Source organism: Antechinus flavipes, chromosome 5 (assembly GCF_016432865.1).
Source record: "Antechinus flavipes isolate AdamAnt ecotype Samford, QLD, Australia chromosome 5, AdamAnt_v2, whole genome shotgun sequence".
Classification (NCBI taxonomy): Eukaryota; Metazoa; Chordata; class Mammalia; order Dasyuromorphia; family Dasyuridae; genus Antechinus; species Antechinus flavipes.
In genome coordinates, this window is record NC_067402.1 from 228479895 (window position 1) to 228503694 (window position 23800).

General features: G+C 36.4%; 1 protein-coding gene across 2 annotated transcripts; it reads right to left on the minus strand.

Moving 5' to 3' along the window:
- Positions 1-7165: 7165 nt before the first annotated feature.
- TMBIM6 (transmembrane BAX inhibitor motif containing 6) lies at positions 7166-23238 on the minus strand. 2 transcript variants are annotated; one of them, XM_051963093.1, is made up of 10 exons: positions 23141-23238; positions 14309-14396; positions 13690-13798; positions 12735-12855; positions 11932-11980; positions 11742-11839; positions 11459-11538; positions 10677-10777; positions 10177-10252; positions 7166-9205 (listed from the first exon to the last, which is right to left on the minus strand). In XM_051963093.1, the coding sequence occupies exons 2-10, from the start codon at positions 14362-14364 to the stop codon at positions 9182-9184; spliced, it is 714 nt and encodes a 237-aa protein (XP_051819053.1). In that variant the 5' UTR covers positions 14365-14396; positions 23141-23238; the 3' UTR covers positions 7166-9181. The 2 variants fall into 2 exon arrangements, with proteins under 2 accessions (XP_051819053.1, XP_051819054.1); XM_051963094.1 differs by lacking the exon at positions 23141-23238 and adding an exon at positions 22443-22552.
- Positions 23239-23800: the final 562 nt, after the last annotated feature.

The following is a 23800-nucleotide window of genomic DNA, read 5'->3' on the forward strand; positions in this document are numbered from 1 at the left end:
TTAAAGCTTTTTCTTTTTTCTTCTTTTTTTTCCCTCGAGGCAATTGGGGTTAAGTGACTTACCCAGGGTTACACAGCTAGGAAGTGTTAAGTGTCTGAGGTCACATTTGAACTCAGGTTCTCCTAACTTTGGGGATGGTGCTCTGCTCACTGCACCACCTAGCTGCCCTCAAGCTTTTTATTTTCAAAATAGATGTATAGAAAATTGTCAACATTTACTCTTGCAAAACCTTGTGTTCCAAATTTTCTCCCTTCCTCCCATCCCCTAGAAGGCAAGTAATCCAATATATGTGAAACATGTAATTCTTCTATACATTTCCATAATTATCATTCTACACAAGAAAAATCAGATCAAAAAGGAAAAAAAAATAAGGAAACAAAATACTACTGGGCTTATATCCCAAAGAGATATTAAAGAAGGGAAAAGGACCCACATGTACAAAAATATTTGTGGCAGTCCTTTTTGTAGTGGCTAGAAAATGGAAATTGAATGGGTGCCCATCAATTGGAGAATGGCTGGGTAAATTGTGGTATATGAATGTTATGGAATATTATTGTTCTGTAAGAGATGACCAGCAGGATGAATACAGAGAAGCTTGGAGAGACTTACATGAACTGATGCTAAGTGAAATGAGCAGAACCAGGAGATCATTATACACTTCAACAACGATACTGTATGAGGATATATTCTAATGGAAGTGGCTATCTTCAACAAAAAGAAGATCCAATTCAGTTCCAATTGATCAATGATGGACAGAATCAGCTACACCCAGAGAAGGAACACTGGCAAATGAATGTGGACTACTTGCATTTTTGTTTTTCTTCCCAGGTTATTTTTACCTTCTGAATCCAATTCTTCTTGTGCAACAAGAGAACTGTATGGATCTGCACACATATATTGTATCTAAGATACACTTTAACATGTTTAACATGTATGAAACTGCCTGCCATCTAGGGAAGGGGGTGGAGGGAGGGAAGTGATTACAAGGGACAATGTTGCAAAAATTATCCAAGCATATGTTCTGCCAATAAAAAGCTATAATAAAAAAAATATATATTGTAATGTAAAAAAAAGGAAACAAAGTGCAAGCAAACAACAAAACGAGTGAAAATGCTAAGTTATGATCCATACTCAGTCCCCACAGTTCTCTCTCTGGGTGCAGATGGCTCTCTTGGAACTGGCTACATCATCTCATTGTTGAAAAGAGCCACATCCATCAGAATTGATCATCATATATTTTTATTGCTGTGTACAATGTTCTCCTGGTTCTATTCATCTCACTTAGCATCAATTCACGTAAGTCTCTCCAGGACTCTCTGAATTCATCCTGCTGATCATTTCTTATAGAACAATAATATCCTATAACATTTATATACCATAACTTATTCGACCATTCTTCAACTGATGGGCATCCACTCAGTTTCCAGTTTCTTGCCACTACAAAAAGGACTGCCACAAATATTTTTGTACATGTGGGTCCTCTTCCCTCCTTTAAAATCTCTCTGGGATATAGGCTCAGTAAAGACACTTCTGGATCAAAGAGTATGTAGAGTTTGATAGCCCCTTGGACATAGTTCTATGTAGAGAGCCGGAACTCTGAAAAGGTGTATTTAAATCTAAGTCAGCATAGCTAAGCATATACTTAGTATGGTGATAATGTAATGGTTGCGTACACTCAGTGTGATGTAGCGATCATACTGAGATATTTAAGGGAGTCTCAGAATGCTCTCTCAGCCACGGCTCGCTCTCATAGACACAAGAGAAGACACCAGATTCCAGACACCATTTTTGACTAGCCACATGGCAGCTCTCCTGCCTCCTTCACTCCTCCACTAAGACCAAGGACTGGGGCTAATCCTGAGGTCCTCTAGAGAGCTAGTCCAGACTTAAAACCATTCTGAAAAGCAATTCAGAATTATAATCAGTTCACAACTCTACCGACAATGTATTAGTGTCCCAGTTTTCCCACTCCCCTCCAACATTTGTCATTATCTTTTCCTATCATTTTAGCCAATCTGAGAGGTATGTAGTGGTACCTCAGAGTTGTCTTAATTTGCATTTCTCTGATCAATAGTAATTTAGAGCAACTTTTCATATGACTAGAAATGGTTTCAATTTCTTCATCTGAAAATTGTTCATATCCTTTGACTATCAACTGAAGAATGGCTTGAATTCTTATATATATTTGAGTCAATTCTCTACATATTTTAGAAAGGGTTTATCAAAACCCTTGTATATAAAATTTTTCCCCAGATTGTTTCCCTTCTAATCTTGTCTGCATTGGTTCTGTTTGTATAAAAACTTTTTAACTTAGTATAATTAAAATTATCCATTTTGTATTCCGTAATGTTCTCCAGTTCTTTGGCCACAAATTCCTTCTTTCTCCATATATCTGAGAGATAAACTATCCTATGTTCTTCTAATTTGCTTATAATATCACTCTTTATATCTAAATCATGAACCCATTTCAACCTTATCTTGGTATAGGGTGTCAAGTATGGGTCAGTGTCTAGTTTGTGTCATTCTGTTCCAATCTTTAAGGGTATTGGAAGGATATTTCTAGTCTAGGAGTATTGTATGTTCTTTTGGGATTCAGGGTAAAAATCATTCCTCTGGTCATTCCAGGTTGGAAATAATCCTATTCCACATCAGGAGGATAACAGTTTCTTCATTGTCTGAGAGAACAAATTTATCAGTGAGCAGTGAAACAGAAATTGAGACGCCATATAGTACAGTACACAAGATTGAAAGGGTTCTGCTTAGTCAGGAGTAAGATGAAATCTCAAGTTTTAAACATGGATAGAATGATCTCACCTGAGAATTGAGCTCTGAGCAATTTCTGGAGGTACAGACACTGAGAATCGAGGGACAAGTTGTGCTGACTTCTCTACATAGCTGGAATTAATGTATATTTATTTTCAATTAATGAAAATCTACCTGTTCTGTCTCCTGTTTCCTTCCTCCTTCCCATCTCCTCTACTCTATTGTGAAAGCAAGAAAAACAAAATCCCTGTTATAAACATATGTAGTTAAGCAAAACAAGTTCCTAAACTGGCCATATACTAAAAAAAAAAAATTCTCAATTTCCATCAAATCCCTATCCAGAGATATGTAGTATCAATATTTATTAAGCACTTTCTATGTGCCAGGCACTGTTGCTAAGCACTAGACATACAAATGGATCTAAGTCCTTCTCTTCAAGAGCTCACAGTTAGTTGAATGTAGAGCTGAAAAACAAGGGGGCTGAGGAGGTGGTAAGATTGGGAAGAGGCATGGCATAGCGAGAAAAGTCCAAAATCAGGAAAGAAGCCTGGAGAAGAATGTAGTAGTAAATATGGCTGCCCTGGACGCTTCCTTTAATGGAACCCTCAGGGGCAGATGAAGGGGCTTTTTCTAGAATGAGCAGGCTGCCTTGGCAGGGTGGAAAAAGAAGTCTGGAGATTCTAGTACACAGCTTAGAAAGGAATGAAGGAGCTCCAAGTTTTTCTAAATTGTCATTCAAAATCCCTATTTTCTCCTTTCTCTTATTGTCAGAAATCTCTCAATCAGGATTCAACTTTCCTTCATGAATATACAGTGTCACTGAGCTCTCCTTTAGGGGAACACTCAAGACTTCCTAATCAAGATGCTATAAGTAATTATTTTCTTTAAAAATATGTACTCTCAACTATGGGGACTGAATGTGAATCAAAGCATAGTATTTTCATTTTTTTTTTCCTTTCATGGAGGAAATTTTGATCTGATTTTTCTTGCCCATAAGGAATATGGAAATATTTAGAATTGCATGATCAACCTATATCGGATTGCTTGCTGACTTGGAATAGAGGGGATAGGGAGACAGAGGGAGAAAAATTTGGAACACAAGGTTTTGCAAAGGTGAATGTTGAAAACTATTATTACATGTATTTGGAAAAATAAAATACTATTACAAAATTTTTCATAAAGAATTATTCTAGAAAATATGGGTCATTGAGTCAATCAAATGATACATCATTCAGAAGTCAAGAGAGGCCAGGAAAGGATTGTAGTCTGATGAAATTTTTTTCCTCCCTGCCAAAACTTATTTCCTTCTGCCTCAGGAGTCTAACTCCTTCCTCCCATTCCTAATCCCTAAACCTGGCACAGTGGTATGTGTTTCCCATTATAAAAACTCAACGATCATTCCCAACTTGTAGAGGTTATGCAAACATGATTAGAGATGGATGCAGATATCTGTTTATGTAACATTCCTTCACCCAAAGTCATTCAATCTCTTCTAGATATAAGGAAGACAGAATGATCTTCTAACTTGCTTCTAAATTATCCTTCAAGGACATTCTCACCCTATTTAGAGCTGATGTTAGGGGGAGCAGGGAGAGACATAGGAGGTGTTTTATGTTTACATTATTATTAGTTATACAGTAACAGAGAACTTTCTTTTTAATCTAAGAGGTTAGTTGGACAACTACGAGGTACAAAACTAAGGTTGGAGAAGCCTTACCTAAACCATTCAAATCAAAGTACATTTATCATGTGTCTATTATGTTTAAAGGACAGGAACATGAGATTAAAAATAATTTAAAATTTATTTAAATTTATATTACATGTGTGTAAATTATATATTTATAAATTAGAATTTAAATTAAAAATTGTCTTTGCTTTAGAGTTTATCATTTTATAGGGTATGAGGGCAGCTAGGTGGCATAGAGGATAGACCATGAGTCTGGAGTGTGAAAGATTAGTGAGTGGGCCTCACATGCTAACCAACTATATGACCCTGGGCAACTTACTTAATCCCATTTGCCTCAATTTCCTTGTTTGTAAAATGAGCTTAAAGAAAGGGCAAACCACTCTAGTATTTTTGTCAAGAAAACCTCAAATAGGATCTCAAAGAGTTGGACAGAACTGAAAAATGACTCATACAAGAGTATGAGAAAATAAAAGACTAAGTTCCTATTTCTTTGAACATATTTATTAAGGTTTCCCATTTCCTGGTGGTAAATGAGAAATACTAAAATGTAATTACAGTTTGACATCTGTGGACTGTGTGCCACTTTATGAGCACATACTATAAAACCCTTGGGGGTAGTTGTGGAAATAGCAGTGCAGTTTTAAGTGATGAAGTGATTTTTGCTCAAAGTCACATAACTAATGTTAGAAAGTATTTAGTTTCAGGGAGAAGCCTGAGGTAGCAAAATGCTAGATGATTTCTGAAATGCAATCCAGCCTCCTCTTTTCCTCCTATTCATTTCTGGGACTAGTTCAGTATCCATAAGTAAGTTATTTCCAAGATAAGTACCAACAAAGCAGTTCTATAAGCCAACTACAGAAGTGGACAATCCTATTACTACTTTTGAGCATATACCTTCAGTCTGTGTATTTATTTTATAAATTATATACTACTATACTAATAATTATAGTCACTTTTAGGAAAAGCATTTTGGCAGGAAATAATTCAGAAAAGAGATGACAAGAACATGAATTAGGATATACTATCCTATAGGGTACTATGAATTGAGAGAAGACGAAACACATTTTGGAAATAGAAACAAGATTTGGCAAATGATTGGGTATGTGAAACAGTGAAAAATGGCAACCAAGTTGTAACTAACCCTGAGTGACTAGAAGGGTGGTGGTGTTGTTTACAGAAAAAGAAGGTTCAAAGAGAAGGTTTGGGGAAGAAAGATAATTCAGTTATGTGATAACATACTTGTGTCCATCATGAGACTCAGTGTGTCCAAGGCAAAAAGGAGGAATGAGTGCAGGGCTTTTAAGTCACCACACTAGAATTTGTCATATTAGGGACCCCATGGAAACTTTGGTAGAAACTGCAAAGGCTTGTTTAGGCTTAATATCAAGAAAGGTTTCTGAATTAGAGCTATTCAAAAGTGGAAGAGGATACCCCCAGATGTGCAAGACTTCTTCTTTGGAGGCCTTCAGGCTCAGACTAGATTACTTGCCAGGAATGCTATAATGGGGATTTCTTTTGGGCATGAATTGAACAAATAGGGCTGTTATCTCTTCCAACTCTCAAATTCCAGTTACAGAAGCTTATGACTTTAGTGTCTTCCAACAATTTTACCTAATTCCACATATCTAATAAGTTACCCAATGTTACCATTTTCACCTCCACGCCTACATTTTCCCTATCCTTCTAAATTCTCCAAAAGATGCCAAAATTATTTTCCTTAAGTATAGGAATTATAACTAAATCACTCCCCTAACTCAAAGTTTGGTGGCTCCCCATCAATTCTAGAATCACATGATTTTCTCTATCTTGTCTTATAAATTACTGTAAGTTTGAAAATGTACATAATAATTAGTAGAATAGTACATATATATTAAGACTGTATGCTAAAGAAAAGCACTTTTTAAATCAATTTTGTTTTCTTATGTGGTAATCTGAATGAATAAAAGGCTTTGCAGTATTCTAAGGCTTGATGCAATCAGCAAATGTCACAACATAGTAGTTGGAAGGCAGCAAGAATCCTTTTTCTTTCTTTTTTTTTTTTTTTTTGGCCTTGTTTGGCCTTAATAAAGGATATTAACCAGTTCTCTCTGCTTGCATTAATCAAGTAGTTTTGTGTGATTTTAACATCCATAGGAAACACCTTTCTGGGTACAGTAAGAGAAGTAGTAGTTAATGTAAGAAGCCAAGTATTGGAGGAAAAAAATGGAAAGCTTTAAACAACTGTTTCCCTTTTAGACTTGGTAGTAGCATCTTTAGCACATATCTCATAGGACTGTTGTAAGATTCAAATGAAGTTAAACTGAGTAAAGTATCTTGCACTTCTAAAGTACATTATATTGTCATTGGATACACTGGATGTATGACAGGAGGCAAGTTCCTTTGCCACAATGTTTCAGTTATGGTTTTAAGTTGCAGAGCAGATGCATTATACACTGGCAGTGTCCTAAACCAATGACCTATTAGAGTTCTAGTATAAAAATTAAAATGTCAGTTAATAATAATGAACTGTTGTCCCTCCCCCCCCACCCCCCTTACTTGTGGGTTCATGAGAAAGTTTCTCCCAAAGGTAAAACTTCCTTCTATCAGGCCACCAGGACACAAGAGCCCAACACCTAGCTAGAAAAGACAGGGAGAGCCTGTCCTTTGTTAAACAATACCCCAATATCTCAAATATATATATATATATATATATATACAAAAAGCACCAAGACAGACTAAGGATTTTTTCTTTATTTTTTACAAATTAAGACTTTGTAGATTTCATATATTTCTGAATCAAAAACACCTGTCTTCACAGTATGAGTTATATAGAATGCAGCCTGAGCTGAAAACCAAGAAACTAGAAAAGAAAGTGATAGTTACAGTGATTACTGTATTAAAAACCTGTTAGGCATTCTCTTTAAAAGAAGAATTTTTTTTGTCATTCTTGGCACTGTTTCTAAAGAAAAACTTTTATCCCAAGCAAAAAGCACAAAAGGTGGAATTTGGCTTCAGGAGACATTAACACAGTCAAATTCTCAGCAAGGACAGAACAACATCAAATATATGGACAAAAGGCTGCTGGGGGGATACAACAGGGATAAATAGTCCTACTAGGTCTGGCACCCTGGGATCAGAGACAACTACTCAATCAAAGGTCATCAATCTACAGGAGACAGAGCTATCCTGAATGCCACAGGGTCGAGGAGCAGATGCTTCCCCAGAATCAAAGCAGTACTGTGCTAAAAGAGACCAAGCTTATAATCCCAGCAGAAGTACTGTCAAACAGTACTGGGAAGGGGAAAGGAGAGCAAAAATAACAGAAGGCTGCTGGCAATAAGCTTAAAGCAATTCCATCCCTCCTGCAGTACAGTCTCACAACTATTCTTAGAGTCATTTGGGTTGCCATCTTCATTTGTATGCCATCTGACTCTGGTTGAAAATGTGGTCATTGGCATGTGGTCTCTATTAGCATTCTCCACATACTTGCTACTAAAGTAAGGTAGCACAGGGCTAAGGGTTTGGTCAGGTGAGCAATGCCTGCATGGAAAAAGGTTGCCATCCCTGTCTATAAGACAGGTAACAGAACAAGAGCTAGCAATCATCTGCCAAAATTTTATCTGCTGACAACACACTGCTTACAGATATTCAATGGGGAATGGACTAGATGGAATGGAACTTACAAGTCTGCCTATTAAGCAATCACAGCAGCCCTTACCTGGGAGTCAAAGAGCCTACCATATTCTAGCCCACAGAGTTGTTTGGAGGTGTGCTGGAAGAAACAATCCCAGAGAGCTCACCATGGATCTTAGCCCTTCTTGGGGCCCAACTCCAAGATTTTTTGGACACTAATGACAGTCAAGTCAGAGAGGTACTCAGCAACTAAGACCAAGTTATACTTCCGAGGAAGAATCTAGGGGGAAGTTTAGAGAATTAAACATTATCCCACTCAACATGCATAAGGTTTTTTTAAGGAGTTGTAGTTGTTCCAGTAACTATTATTTATACCCATACATACTGAAAACTCTCCTACTCTGATGGATTTTAATGGGGAGGTTCCCTGAAACAGGACCAGGGAAGGAATTAGGACAACATCCACCAACCAGAGAAAATATGGGGTGCGGGCAAGATGGTGTGTGTGCCAGATTGGCAGTGACTCAACGAGGCTCAGAGGAGGTACAAGTGCCTTCCACAAAGCTTCTTCTGAAGTAGAAAGACCAGTTCACTTTATTTGCAAATCTCTTTAAGGAACTGGCAGAAATTCAAGTCCAAAAAGAACATAGGATCTAGGGCTTTCAGAAATCTCTATTCTCCAAGGAAGCTTCTATTCAACTTGCTAAAACACATATTGTTTGCCTTTCCCACCCACAGGAATGGTTATTAAACCCAAATAATGTCAAATGAGAAGAGAAGGCTTTGCAAAGAAAAAATTCATATCCACCAATAAAGTACTGCCATCAAGAAGAATCCTGAAACTTGCTCCTTCTGCTTGGTTGCAGTTACTCTTCACATACCAGGGACTGACTGCCGAAGGATAAGGGAAATACAGAATCCCAGGGAACATGAAGCCAAACTCCAAAGAATCTGCTAATCAGTTTTCTGATTAAAAAACTCAAAACAGAGAAAACCACAAAGTACAAAAGCTTTTCTGATGCTTTTCATTATCACAGAACACGCCACCTGTAATGTGTGCAAAGAGGAAATGAGAGGATGAGGGAAGGGAGCCAAAGAGGGGAAGGCTGAACAGCTGTCTTACTTCTTCTCTTTCTTCTTGTCCTAAAAGGAAAGAATCACAGGGTCAATCCAAACTATATTTCCAAAACTTATGCAGAACTAATTAAGCCCCAACCTTCCTGCATGCATCTGAAAGTATCAGGAAAGATAACCACCAAATGGAGAGGTAACATGTACTCCAAGTGTTTGTTTAATATTCAATTAGAAAAGAAAAATCTTGATAACCTTAATAATAGTTATACTTTAGAAAAAAGATCAGAAAGAGTTCAAGAGTTCATACTCCAGTACAAATCTGATTTTCTAATACAGGAGGGTCAGTTCAATGAAAATGACTTAGTCCAACACAAAGGACATGAAGTCCTCTGAGGACAAGCTACAATGTGACTGTGCCTCGCTGATCATGATGCCATCAGAGCAGCACTGATTACTGATAAAAATCTCAGCTTCTTGGTCATGTTCCTTCTGTACAAACTTTAAAAAAGCTCAAGTGTAGGACAAGGCCTACTTGTTATGTCTTTCCAAGGTAACTTCAGTCTTGTTCAATTGCGTCTCATTACCCAGAATGGTGGACAGAACAGGCATTCCTTCACTTGCTAAATCTATTCCATTGTCATATTTTTCAGAATATATTTGATATAAATTGCTGACTGATAGGAAGTTTGTATGGGCTGGTCCTCCATTACTTATTCTCAGTCACTAGCAAATGTTCTGCTAACACATTTTCTAAAGAACTGTTTTCACAAACATTACAATTTTCATGTCTGAAATTTCATTTCCTGCTACTGAAATGTACACTTTCTGTTCAGCCTTCAGGCTATCATTCTTAGAAAATGCCTCTTTTCTACCATCTGGTTCATCTCCCACACATAATAAAATACCTTTCCAGCACTACCCATTGGCCTGTAATGAATACTTTCAAAATAAAAGTTTGCAAGATGTAAATAGGGCGATATATTTTATTTAGGCATCTTAGAGCATTTTGTCTTAAGTCTTGGACAACAGAGTGAACTTACCTTTTCATTCATTGCTAAGATCATCATGAGTTTCCGGAAGAGGGTGACAAAATCCAGGAAGAGGTCAACACAATGCCTGGGAGAGAGAAAGCAGGCCAAGAAGTCAATACAGTATTCTGCTTCACCCCAAAGACCAAATAACAAAACAATTTGGAATCCCTTTTCTTCACAAGCCTCAGTTTCTAAGATGCTCTACCAGTTAACTAATATTCTGACATCTCAAGGGATGACTAAAAGCTGGGTATTATGCCATGAGTATATAAGGCTTGATCCATGTTAATTATTTCTTCTTCTATAATTTCAGTTCTAATTCAGCTGGAAAAGTCAGTGCTACTTTGAGGATTTGACATATTCTAAACCAGATGGAAAGCCAGGTTAGATTTAAGGCCATTCAAAGAGTCAAAATTCTCTTAGAGAAAGGGAAAGGACACACAAAACGAATGTACATCATTCCCCTCACCCCTTATATTAATTAAACAAGTTGATGTTCTCACACTTACCAGATGTAATCCTTATCTCCATTTTCAGCTTTTTCAATTATGAGTTGAGTATCAAAAAGGACAAAGCCACACATGACCACCAGTCCCACATACAGATTTGCCTAATGGAAAAGGAATAGGAACAAGGTTATCATGCAAGCAATGTGTGCTGAATTAAAGACACTTTTAAAAAGAGAGAAGGATAAGAGAATTTAGAAACTTTTTACCTGAAATGATATGTACTACTGAAGCTTTTCCTAGAGCATGTGGACTTATTTATTTATGACTTTAGACCATTGGAAGAAACTTTCAACAATAACTAAGAAATGCTAATATTTCTAACAAATGCCAACATCAAGGGGCACAGAAACCTGCAAAATAGATTATCATCTTTTGGGGGTATAATTCTGTAAACTTAATTAGATCAATGAAATAACAGAATAGTTGATTTATTCCTAAGGTCCTTACAATTCCAGCATTCAACAAATTCTTTGAATCTCTAAAAATATTTAATTTAAAGGGAATTATGCTGGTAATGTTAAGTAGGGTCATCTCATAAAGATATAGTTCAATTAAAATTAAATACTTAAATATCAGAGCAATAGCTTCTGGGACTAGGAAGAAGACAAAAATAAAAACAGTACTCTCTGCTCTAAAAAGAGTTTATAATAGGGATTATAGTTTGAAAAGACTATTATCTTTTATTGTAAATAAATTAATACTATGTTGTTCCTAAAACCTCTCAGAGTTCAAAGACAAAATGATAACATTCAGTAATTTCATTTCACATATAAACGATTTACCTGGAAGAGCCAGTAAGATCCAAAAAAGAGGTTCCCAAGGGAGGAAAACAGCATCAGGCTCATAGCTGACATCAAGATACCTACAACAGGTGGTATGAAACTTACTTTTGAGAAAAGCCAGAACATCCTCTCGTTTTTATAACAACAGGGAAAACACAAGATAGAGCCTCTGAGTCAAACCCAATTAAGAATTCTCAAGTGAAAAAGTAGGGGGGAAGGGGATTGTCTAATGAGGCTTCAATACAGAGTAAGGGAAAAAACTCCTTTTTTAGTTTCCCCTTACCTCCCAGGAAGAGGTAACTGCGACGCCTAGCATAGAGAGCACTCAAGGTGAAGCAGCTGAAAATCATTGCTGTGCCAAGGAAGGAGGTGGGAATGATGCTACAAAAGAAAAGGGTGATATTGAAGATGGCCAGATTGGTAGTGGACATATAAAAGGCTAACAGATTCTAAAAAATTCTAATGTCATTTACCTGGGGTTGATGGCAATGCATAAGTCCAAGGCAGGGCCCAAACCAACTCCTAAAAAAATAAACACCCCACAATCCATTATTAACCATCAGTCATTGAAAAGGTGCCTCTTACCCACAGGGATAATTCCCACTAGGAAAATCTCCACTAGGAGATATACCAAAAATGTATACATTTATTTATGACTTTAGACCACTGGAAGAAACCCTCAACATTAACTAAGAAATGCTAATTCCTTAAAGACTTACCTCTCACTTCCTTGGTTAGATTTTTTTTCAATAATGTATTTGGGGGACTGATTTAACTAGACACAGACTGACTGCCAAATAACTTGGAGTTACAGGTGGAAGGATTTTAAAAATCTAATTTATAAGTCTTTAAAATCTGAATAGGACTCATAAGAAGGTAAACTAAGTGTGAGGCATGATAATTCTCAGTCATTTATCATTTTACAATAAAAAAAAATGTTTCTTATCTCATTCGATCTTTGAAAAAACCCTATGAATTAAGACATAACTGGCCCCATTTTGTGAATAAGTACACAGCTTCAGGAGGGTTAAATAATTTCCTATAATCACACTTAGCTATTAAGTGGTAGAAACTAGGAGTAGAACAACTTTGGACTCTTTCCTCTGTAGCAATAATGGCCAGCTAGTTCTAGTTAGAGCTGTTCTTATGAATGGCAACAATCATATCCTAGCTCTAGATCATTCATGGAGGAAACAGAATAAACACACCTCAGAGCACTTTAACATTTTAATGGGATATTAAAAATACATCTTCTCAGGCTGAATTCAGCGCTTACCTGTAAGGAAAGCAAATCCAGTCAGAAGGCCCAGTCTCTTCTGCTCAGTTTCATGACTGTGTGGTGTTGCCATCAGCCATATCATCAATCCCAAAGAACCCAAGGCTGAGAGTAAGCCAGCCTATCAGAATCAAACAAACAATTAAGTACTTGAAGGTCCAGAAGAGTCCAAATGCTCATAAAGTTAAGATACTCATGTTATTCTTGTAATAAATGCTCAAGTAGGAAGAGCCTACAGAACCTGCCCTTTCTTGTTTCCAACTCTTTCTTTTCCCAGCTTTTACTGGCTCTCTCCATGGATAAATGGAAAATATTCTTCCTCAGAGGTGAGGCTGTTCAAGAACCTTGCCCTGAAAACTATTATTCCTGGAACACAAAAAGAATTTATAGGACATTTTTTACAAAACTCCTGACAATGTGGGAATTTCTGCTCATTTGTGGCAAGATATAATAATCTTATTACTTTGTATTTCCTATCAAAGACAGAGTTAAACTAAAGCAAATTCATTATTAATTATAATTCACATATAGAAATCTTATGACATTTCTATAATCCTTCCTCACAACAGACCTGTTAAGTTAAACAGAAAGTTATCTTCGTTTTACTCATGAGAAAACCATAACTCAGATCTAGATTTCTAAGGTAAGCCTCCTAATTCTAAATCCTGGATTCTTGCCTGGCTCCAACTGACTTTTACCTTATCCCTATATCTACAACTCAAAAGTTGATGTCTTGGGCAGAGAAAGTACAGGTAGGAGAAAGAAGAAACAGAACAAAAAGGCTACATATTAAAGAGAATCTCAGCAAGTAGCTATCTTAAGATAAGAACAGCAAAGCATTCTCTGCTAAAGAGTCAAGCCATTCTGGTTTTGATATAGGCTCGAAATAGCTTGAGACCTGCATTAAGCAAATTCCTTAAATTATAAAGGAATTAAGTGAGTCAATTGTTTTTACCTGAATGAAATGAGTAACCACATGGACATAGGCCCCTGCAGCTGCCACAAACATGCAGAGAGCAAAGCTGGCATAGACCTTCTTCAGGTGCTGCTGTGTAGAAGGTGTGCTAAATGATAACGAAAATAACAGTTGTCACTGTAGGAACTATGTCCATTCATGAATCAATAAATCAAAAAGGAGAGGAAATCTTGAAAAATCAGTCTACTTCCCCTAAATGTTCCCCTTTATGTTCTAAAAGTCATAACACAAATATTTCTAACTGTTATCAGGAAAAAAACATATTAAGACATTTCAAAATAATGTTCTTAAAAATGGATAACAACAATGACAAGTGTGTTGGGAAAAGCCAAATCACATAACACCTGAAAATCTGGTTATCTATGATATACAAATGATGGACACATCAAAGCTAAAATAATTAATAGACTTTCTAATGATTATGCAACAATGCTAGGGATCTTGGGTCCTCTGATTCCTGAAAAGATTTACTAAGTTTGTCTGTTAGCCATGCACATGGAAGTTAACGAACAAATAAGCATGTGTATGTGTGTGTGTGTGTGTATGTGTGTGTGTGTATGTGTGTGTATATATGCATCAAGGTTATTAAAGCACTTACATGTGTGAAAATTTTAAGAGCGCATCAAAGTTGATCTTCCGATCAAACATGTTCATGGTGCTGGAATCTATAGGACACAGCCTTCACTCTGTAGGGCCAAAAGAGGAGCAAAAGACAAAGTTAAGTTTAAATAATATAAAGATACATAAGACATGGATACATCATTTAATACTTTCTCAAAGAACAATCCACTTATTTTTCAAAAGAACAATAAATTGTTCCAGGAAAATCTGTCAAGAATTAGAGTTAATTCTTGGAATATAAAAATATTTCTGCCATTTTGTTTCCAGGTGCTAGAGAATTTGAGGGGAAGAATATAGTGGACCCGAAAAACTCAAAAAGAATGCCAATGATACATTTAAACAATGAATCATCACTTATATTTTTCAGTGTATAAAATTTCAGTGTATGCTACACATACACTTTTAGCATTTATAGATTTCAAATCAATTCATTGATGTTGCAATGATTTGCAACTTGAAGGTGCAATGATTTCTCAACTCTAATATGAAAAATTACAAAAATGTCACAGGAAGCAAGAAATCCACAAGTTCCTCCTCCAAAATCAAAGTATATAAGACACTTGGGAAGGAAACATAATTACTAATTGGAGCATTTCCAAGCTAACAGGTCTAACACATTATTGCAATGAAAAATATAAGCTGGGATTTTTAATTCCATGAAATCTGGCTCTTCAGCTTTAAATATACTTTATAATTCAGCCCTCAAAACAGGATAATATTCATTATTGAATCTAAACTATAATAATGAATGGTTCAACTCACATTAATTCTCAAATCTCCCAAATTTGACTCAATCTAAGGCAGATGAAAAAAGTACTAGTATGGAGTCATATGGCTTGGGGGATTATCAAACCCCAGCTCCTACAAATCCCTTTCTATGTATGTGATCTTGAACATTTTCATCTATAAAAGCAATTAATCTAAATGACCTCTAAGACTCCTTTCAGTTTTAAAATCAATGTCTCTATTAAGTAAAAACACATATGCAAACATGTTTATAAAAATATATAAATAAAAAATATAAGACAAAATATATTTTATATATATTTTGATTAACACCTAGGAATACCGCAAACACAATTTAAGGCAACTAGTGTTGAAAAGTACAAAGTCACTAACCAAGATTTGGGCCAACGTTTCCCTTAATCAAAGGCTTTTGAAACAAGAAGAAAGGAGAGCACTCACCAAACATTCACATCAGTTCTAAGTAACTGGTAACAAGTCAATAGTGTTTTGTGCAGGACATATAGCACAATCACTAACTTCTAGTTTCCCTCCTCCCCTTTTGTTCCAATTATCTCTACCCACCTTAATGCTTTTGTCTGATCAAAATCCTTGAGAGTTGTTGGTACTGCTAGCTGCTGAGTCTACTAACGCTGTTGCTCTCAACTCTAAGTCATGGGACTTTGGGTTTTCTTGATCTAGATGGTGCAATTATTGCAGACTGTTGCAAGCTAACCATAACCTTCCATAACCATGATGAGCAAGTTCCCTGAGGAGCTCTTCTACAGGATGGCATAATCCAGCATCTGGAAAGTGTCATTAATTCTCTTAATGATATCCCTAGACAGAACTCAGAAGGATTCTGAAGCAGCTTCCAAAACCATGTATTATAGTTTTAATGCAAATTCCTAATTTAAGGGAGATAATTTTTTGCTTCCAGTTTCAAGGTATACTTTACAAAGGGTGGGGAGGGGGAATAAAAATTCTAGTGAACGTCTTTCTGTGGCCCCTTAGATCTATAACAGAGTGTCATGGGCAAAAAGAGCCATGGTCAGCAGGAATTTCTTCTTGAGACAAAACAATTTCTAGTGTACAAGTTTAGGCTCAGCCTGATTTCCTTAGAAATCTGAAACACCTAGACTGAAACACTGAAACACCTAGACTCCCTTTAAAATTTCAATGGAGTAAGTTACCTAGTTTGTTCCAAATCTGTTCCAAAAGGGACCAGACCAGTGATTTAATTGGTATAGACAACTCTCAGGTGAGGGAAATTATGGTGCCAAGGCAGGTACTTAAGTCTGTAACTTTTGGTCTTAAAGAGTTGCTTAGAACACTAATAAATTAAATGATTTACCTAAGATCAAACAATCAAAATGTGTCAAAGGTGGGCCTTGAATAGTCAGATCTTCTTGGCATCTAGGCCAGCTCTCTATTCACTATACCACTATACTTCTTAACAAGATCAACTCTTTTTAAAAGCTCCATCGATGGAATACTGGACTCAGTATTTAATGATCACTGTTGTAAAACTCTGGTTCAGACTAAATAATTTATGTCTCAAAAGGGGAACTGGAGGGACAGGAAAGCTCCCAAGTAGAAAGGAATAATCTTAGCCTTATGATGGAAAGACCACCATTCAAAAACAAGTAACCACGTAATATTTAAGATGAGAAAATGGCAAAGCAAATTACTATGGGGTGGTTTTAAGTAAGAAAGATTTTATTCACTTCATCACCAGTCAGTCATAATCCATCAAAGTTAATAATTTTTCAACTCCAAACCTTCACAGAGGATTACAACTAACAGTTCTTGCCTTAGATACAGCTGAACTCTTAAGAGAGGCTGGTTCTAAAAAGTAATCCACCATTAATCTCAGAAGACACTATAATTCTAGAATATTTTGTCAAAAAAAATCTGTAATGAAAGGAACAAAAGGCAAAAAATATTGTCAAATGCTCAACAACATAACACGTATATAGTCTTTCCAAAGGTAAAAACAATTAAATTAGTTTTTTAGGATTTCACCAGCCATTTAGGAAATCTATGTACCTTTTATTTAACAAAGCATGGTTCTAGACTCAAGCAAAAAATTCTTCCAAATTTCTCTAAAGTTTTTAATTTCACTTTATGACCTTCATCCTTATGAGATACAAGAACCCTAAAATTTGTTAGGGACTATTCCAAATATATATACAATCTCCCAAAATTCCACTAAAACATTTTGTGAATTATGTAGGTTTCTTTCTGCTAGTAAAATTCAGCTGAAAAAGGTTAAAACTTTTGTTACATTGTTCTATGTGTCTTCCCCACTCATTTGTCTTGCAATGTAAATTTTTTTAATAATTATAATTTTTTATTGATTATATGTACATATACATGGATAATTTTTTACATTATCCCTTGCCCTCACTTCTGTTCTGATTTTTCCCTTCCCTCCCTCCATCCCCTCCCCTAGATGGCAAGCAGTCTTATACATGTTAAATACGTTATAGTATATCCTAGATACAATATATGTGTGCATAATCAAACAGTTCTCTTGTTGCACAGGAAGAATTGGATTCAGAAAGTAAAAATAACCTGGGAAGAAAAACAAAAATTGCAATGTAAAATTTTAATAATTACTTACATGCATATTTGGCTACTTTAAGATTTATAAATCTTCTCTTTCATAGTAAAACTGTGGTGATTAAGTAGCATACTGTATTATTTTATGGTTGTCTTTTTAAAATGAATTTGTTATAGTCTTACCCCAAATGTCTAACACAATGACAGGAAAATCCCAAGAGATTCTAGGTGCTATAAAAAACAAATTATCCATTTACAGTAACCGTTCAAATAATAGGCAATGATGAGGAATACAATGACAGGACTGCCTACATGATCAAATTATGTTTTGTTTTTTAAAAAGAAACCTTTCTTTTGAAGAAACTAAGAGAGAAAGCAGAAGCCACCCTGTGTATATGTACATTTAGTGATTCCCAAAGCCAACAAAACGAGTAAATATTTTCACAATAATTTCATAATTTGGGATGTATTGATAAGGTTGATAATGCAGTCATTTTAAACCCTGGTGCAACCAACATCAGGAGAAAAATTGGCAACTAAAAGAGCTATGTCCTCAAAAATACAAAGAATGGAATTCATGGTGGGAAATTTTTTCTGAGTTTTTATTTTTCACAATTTCTTTGTATTAGTATTAATATGTAGTAGTAGTAATAATTATGTATTAGTATTAATAATTAAATGTTTTAGCATTAATTATTGTATGTTCTAGTATTAATAACTAAATTTTATTTACATTCAATTTTATGAAGCCACTTGTATTTTTATTGAAAATGTTTCTATAAACAACACTTTTAAAGGCCTGGTTTTAGTTTGAAAAAGAATATTCTAGACCTCATTTGCATATTCAACATTATATAAGATATTATATCATATTATTTATAAGAGATTAACAATATGTGACTTCCTCAAGTGCATTTTTTAAAAAAGGTGTAGGACTAGATGACTTCTAGAGGACTTTTATAATTACTACTTCCTTCAAGGGTATTTATTCCAATAACCATGACATATACTGTACTTTCTGTAACAAAGTGTGAATGAGTTACTAAAGAATCTAAGAGCTGAGAATTCAATGCTACCTAGCCATCTCTTTTTAAGAATGCAGCTTATTTATAAGATGACTATAGTGGAGTTCTATTAAATCCATTTCAGTTCAGGCCTTTGGTCATTATAGGTTAGCTATCAGGACAAACTGTGAAGTCCCTTAATCAACCAAGAAACCAATGTGTCCTCAGATCAAGGACAATTTGCAACTGTTCCAGGTTCTGTTGAGCTCAAATATGGTCAAAGGCACAAGGTTGACCCCAAACCAACATCTTCTGGGGAAGGAACCTAAGCTAAATAAGCATCTTTCTCAATAAATTCTTTCAAGTAATTCCAATCATTAACTGACCTCCCCCTTAACAATAACTATAATATTAAATTTGGTTTCATATGCCAATCTTCTTTTTCTGTTCTTTATGTGAGAAATGCTAGAGTTTTTTGATGTTTGTCAAAGTATATAATTTTAAAAAGGGAATTTAAAATTAACACCCACAATAATCATTGCCCTACCAAAGAATAACAAACCAAATTCAAAATTTCTTAAAGCAAAGAGCCAGAACTACTCTGAGAATTCTATGACCAGTAATACAACTGGTCCAGGCATCACCACTCCTCACACCCATATCTCCACTCTCACTCACGGAAGTCAATTTAGGCCAGTCAATGTTCTGGTTTACACAAAAACACTCCTAAAAGCTTACTTTAGTCAAACTCTTTGGGGGGGAAAGGGAGCCTGAACAGCAGTTTACACCAGGCATTGGACTTAAAGCAAGTTTATACACATAGTGTATATGGACTCTGGAGCACCAGGGCTGTTTTTATTGAAGTTGACCACTCAGGATGTCTACTTTCAGAGGGTGTGCTATAATTATAGATTAAACAATTCCTCTGTCACCTCATCTTCTTGGCATTAGCTTATAAAGAAAAAATTGCACATAAAAATTTAAAAGCTAGGTGGGAAGGGGATCACAAAAGTAACTAAAATATTGTCACAAAACTGACTTTCACCCACTTTCATCATATTTTCTACCAAAGTATAAATAGAAGAGAACAATTTTCAGAGAAAGAATAATTATGTCTGTTGAAAATGGAATTTTAAAATTCACATCATATATGAGACTGACAATTAGGAGATTCTTAATAGATGTTTATTGATAGACAGACCCATGATTTTATCAGTACAAGGAGATACCAAAGCAGAGCAACACTTCTGCAATTTATAATCTCAAGAGTCGCCTGGAGCAAACAGTGAAGGATTAATGATTTATATTCAGAATCAGGAGCCAAAGTTACAAATGGCACTTGAACCCAGATTTTTCCCCAGCTCTCTATCCACTACACTAAGTTGCCACTGTCCTCTCATCCTCCACTACCAATAGGGCCGCCTTTCATTTTTCCTGTATACTTTTCAATGATTAATCTGCATCACTTCTACAACTAATAATTTTCCCCAGAGGGAGAATAATCCCCTTGAGTGGTTTATGAAATAAAGTGAAACTCTTCTGGTTCCTTCCACAGTAAGGATATAGGCTGTCATATCAATAGGTTAAGGAAAATAGAATGGGTCTTAGGTGATAAAGAACACGGCATGTTTGAAAATAAACAGTTTAATATCTTAAATGTACACTTTTCAATAAATGAGAATCCAAACTAAAACTGCATTAAAAAAAAAAAAAACTTGTTGGCAATTTCAGGAAAATTTGAGCACTATAACGAGAACGGACATTTCGATTCATTTTTCTTTTATTAACAGTTGAAATTTAGCTTCCTTCCAGCTCTGGAAGTTTAAAGTTTCCTAAGCACTTTTTTCATACATCCTCATATTTATTACAATAATAATCGTTCCAGTTCTACAGATAAACAAGATAATACGAAACAAGAAATGACACCAAAGAATTTTAAGATTTGAACCCTGGTCTCTTCTGATTCCAAGTCACATGTCATTGTCATTGGAAATCATTGTTATTTCCAAATGATCCCAACAATTCCAAAAGAATCTTCCCTTGCAAGAAAAGTACAATCAAGCAAAACCAATTAATAATATAGTGACAGTGTCTAAAATGTACATCTCACTTTGCCCTTTTTGTGCACTACCTTTGCCAAAAAACATGCTTGTTTCACTATCAGACTTCTGAATTCATGCCAAGTCCTTAAGTCATTCTAACACTGTTTTAATTTACTTTACTGTGATCATTACATAAATTGTTTTCCTGGTCCTGTTTACTTTGTTTTGCATCTATTCATATAACTTCCTAACTTTCTCTGAATTCTTCAATCACCAATTCTTATGATATAAAATTACATTATATTCAGAAACAATTTATTTCGCCGATCTTCAAATGCTAAATATCCACTGTGCTTCAAAACTCATGTTATTATAATACATGCTGCTATCTATATTTTTGTATATATATATATATATATATATATATATATACACGGAACATTATGTGATTTTGTTGGGTCAAATGGGCAGTATGATTTAATTAAATTTTACATACACTTTAGAAACTGTTCATTGGAATAGACCAATTAATAAATAGCTCTACCACAAGTACATTAGTATGTCTGGTGGTCTATTATATCAAGTTGCTTTACCTTTTTAGTTTTCTTTTAATGGAAGATGGCAAAACAACCACAATAGAAAAGGGGACAGAGAAAGAGAGTAGTATTCGGATATGTTTCCACCACAAGATGAAAATGATTAGGATTACAAACTACATTTTCAAGGGCTGAATTGGATATCTGTCCATAGGAACCGCTCAAATTCAAACTTTTTCTTCTGTAGAATGAAGATAATTCTTATGTTACCCACCCACTTTAGTACTGTGAGGAATGTATTTTGATGTAATGTTATCAAACAAAGATTTAAGGAATCTTGCAAATTGTAAACATGAGCTTCTGGTAATAGGTCTACAACAACAACAAAAAAAATGGCAAAATAATTTTAAAATATTCATAAAAAAATAACATCAACTGAGACTTATATTATACTTATTGCTAGATGTTATGCTAAGCACTTTACAATTATTATCTCATTTGATCCTCATAACAAGTATGGGAGGTAAGTTCCATTATTAGCCCCATTTTAAGTGCTGGAAATGAGAAAACCAAGGCAAATAGAGGTTAAGTAATTTGCCCAATGACCAAACAGTTAAGTATCATCTATGGCAAAATTTGAACTCAAGTCTTCCTGACTCAAGGTCTGATACTCTAAAAAGTTCAAATAGCTTACACTGATACTGTTCTTTGAAGTATGTGAAGTGATTTCCTCATAATTCTGAAGAAGGCATTATTATTATTATATTTTACAAATTGGTAAACAAGTAAACAATAATTCAGGACTTTTGACCCCTTCCCTCCCCAAAGTCTAAGCTTTCCACTGTGACCCTCAAATAAGTCTGTTTCTAGCTTCAAAGGCTGCTTGGGCTACTTTTCTTATGAAATGGTTAACAATTCAGATAATTACAAGATGAGTAATAAACTTTCAAAAAATAAGCAGAAAAGGTTTTTTTCTATCTTAAAATCAAGGGTAATTGTGTTTCAAACAGTCGCTTACCCTGCTTGATTAAATATCGCAATTGCACTATTTCAACTGAAGTAAGATATCAAATAGAGCTTTTAAGAGTTGGGGAGAACGGATGGGGGATGGGTCACTGTGGGGTGACAAAAACAACACAACACACTCTCTTTATGGTACTAAACCTCCGTACTAATCCTTCCTGAAACCGTGACCTCAAGATGCTGGGAAGGACAAGTAAGGGAAGGTCGGAGCCTCTCACCTGTCCAAAGGTAGCCAATTCTGCTAAGTCGGGGCTGCCCTTTGGGCCCCGGGACGCTGGGCCAAGGGCCCGGTCTTCTATTTATTATCCACCTCCCGCCTCTGCAGTTGGGCTTCCAAGTTACCAAGGAAGCCTGAGTGTCACAGAGGAGGATGTGACATCACTCGTTCCTCCATCATGACAGGACAGCTCTAGGCCGTCCGAAGCTAGACTTAGGCCCCGGCCCAGAGGACCGCCCACCCCAGCTTCCCCGGCCACCGTGCCAGAGGGGACGGCTGGGGATCCCTGGTTTCGCTTTCAGTTAAGACCAATCAAGAGGGCCGCGCCCCGTCTCAAAGAGAGAACCCAAAAGGAATTCTCTCCCCCCTCCCCCGAATCGGCTGGACGAAGAGTGGGAAGGGACCCTGAGTCAGCGAGATAGCCAAGGGGATGAGCTGGGTATGGGGGAAGGGGGCGCGTCCTTCCTTCCCCTTCCCCCATTTCTACCCGACTCAACGGCGCACGCGCAATTCCCTCGTCTTCTCCCCGAAACCGCACAGCTGGGTAGGCCTCCCGGCCGAACAGGTGAGATACATCAGTGAACCGAGGACAAAGCTCCGATTAAAAACAAAACACAACAGCTGCACCGTGGATGCCTTCACTTCTCCCCAAGAATTTCTATTTCCCTCTCAGACCACATTCAGGGCGCATTTCCTCACCTGCCACTCACACCACCTACTCCTTCCAACGCCGGAAGTGTCACTAATTCTCAGCTCAGCTCCATCCCCTTTTACGCAGTTCTCCGCCCCTAACTCCCGCCAGGCCCCAGTCCTTATTGGTCCTCAGTCGCTCTCCTGCCTATCCAATGGCTGATCCTCCGTAAACATGGCGTAGCTAGTCAAGGCCTATTGGCTATTGCCCCTATAGATCAAACCTTGGTTTTCGGCCAATCATTGTCGTCAAAAGCAGTTGCCGCCCTCCGACTCCTTCCGGCCCCCTTCCCCTCAGTGGACTTGATCTGCTGCAACTGACGCCACCTCTAACCAAGCAAATACATAGTATGGCAAGTTCTAGCTGTGATGGTGTTGGTGGCACCTAATCTTGGAGGACGGTGCCTGAGACTTCTCCATAATTCGATACGCAAGAGCAAAAGGAATTTGCATGCAAATAGAAATATTAGAATCCAAGGAGTCAGAATATTCTTTTCCTAAAAGATTTAGCACATACCTCCATTTTGGGGGGAGCGTGAACAAAGACTGGTGTATAATATAAGTAGCACTTTGTTTTCCATCTCACGTTTCCTGCTTGCATTGTGCCTTTCTCCATCGGCTCTCTGGCAAATAACTCATCATCCACCTGCTAGATGAGAACTGGCCCTC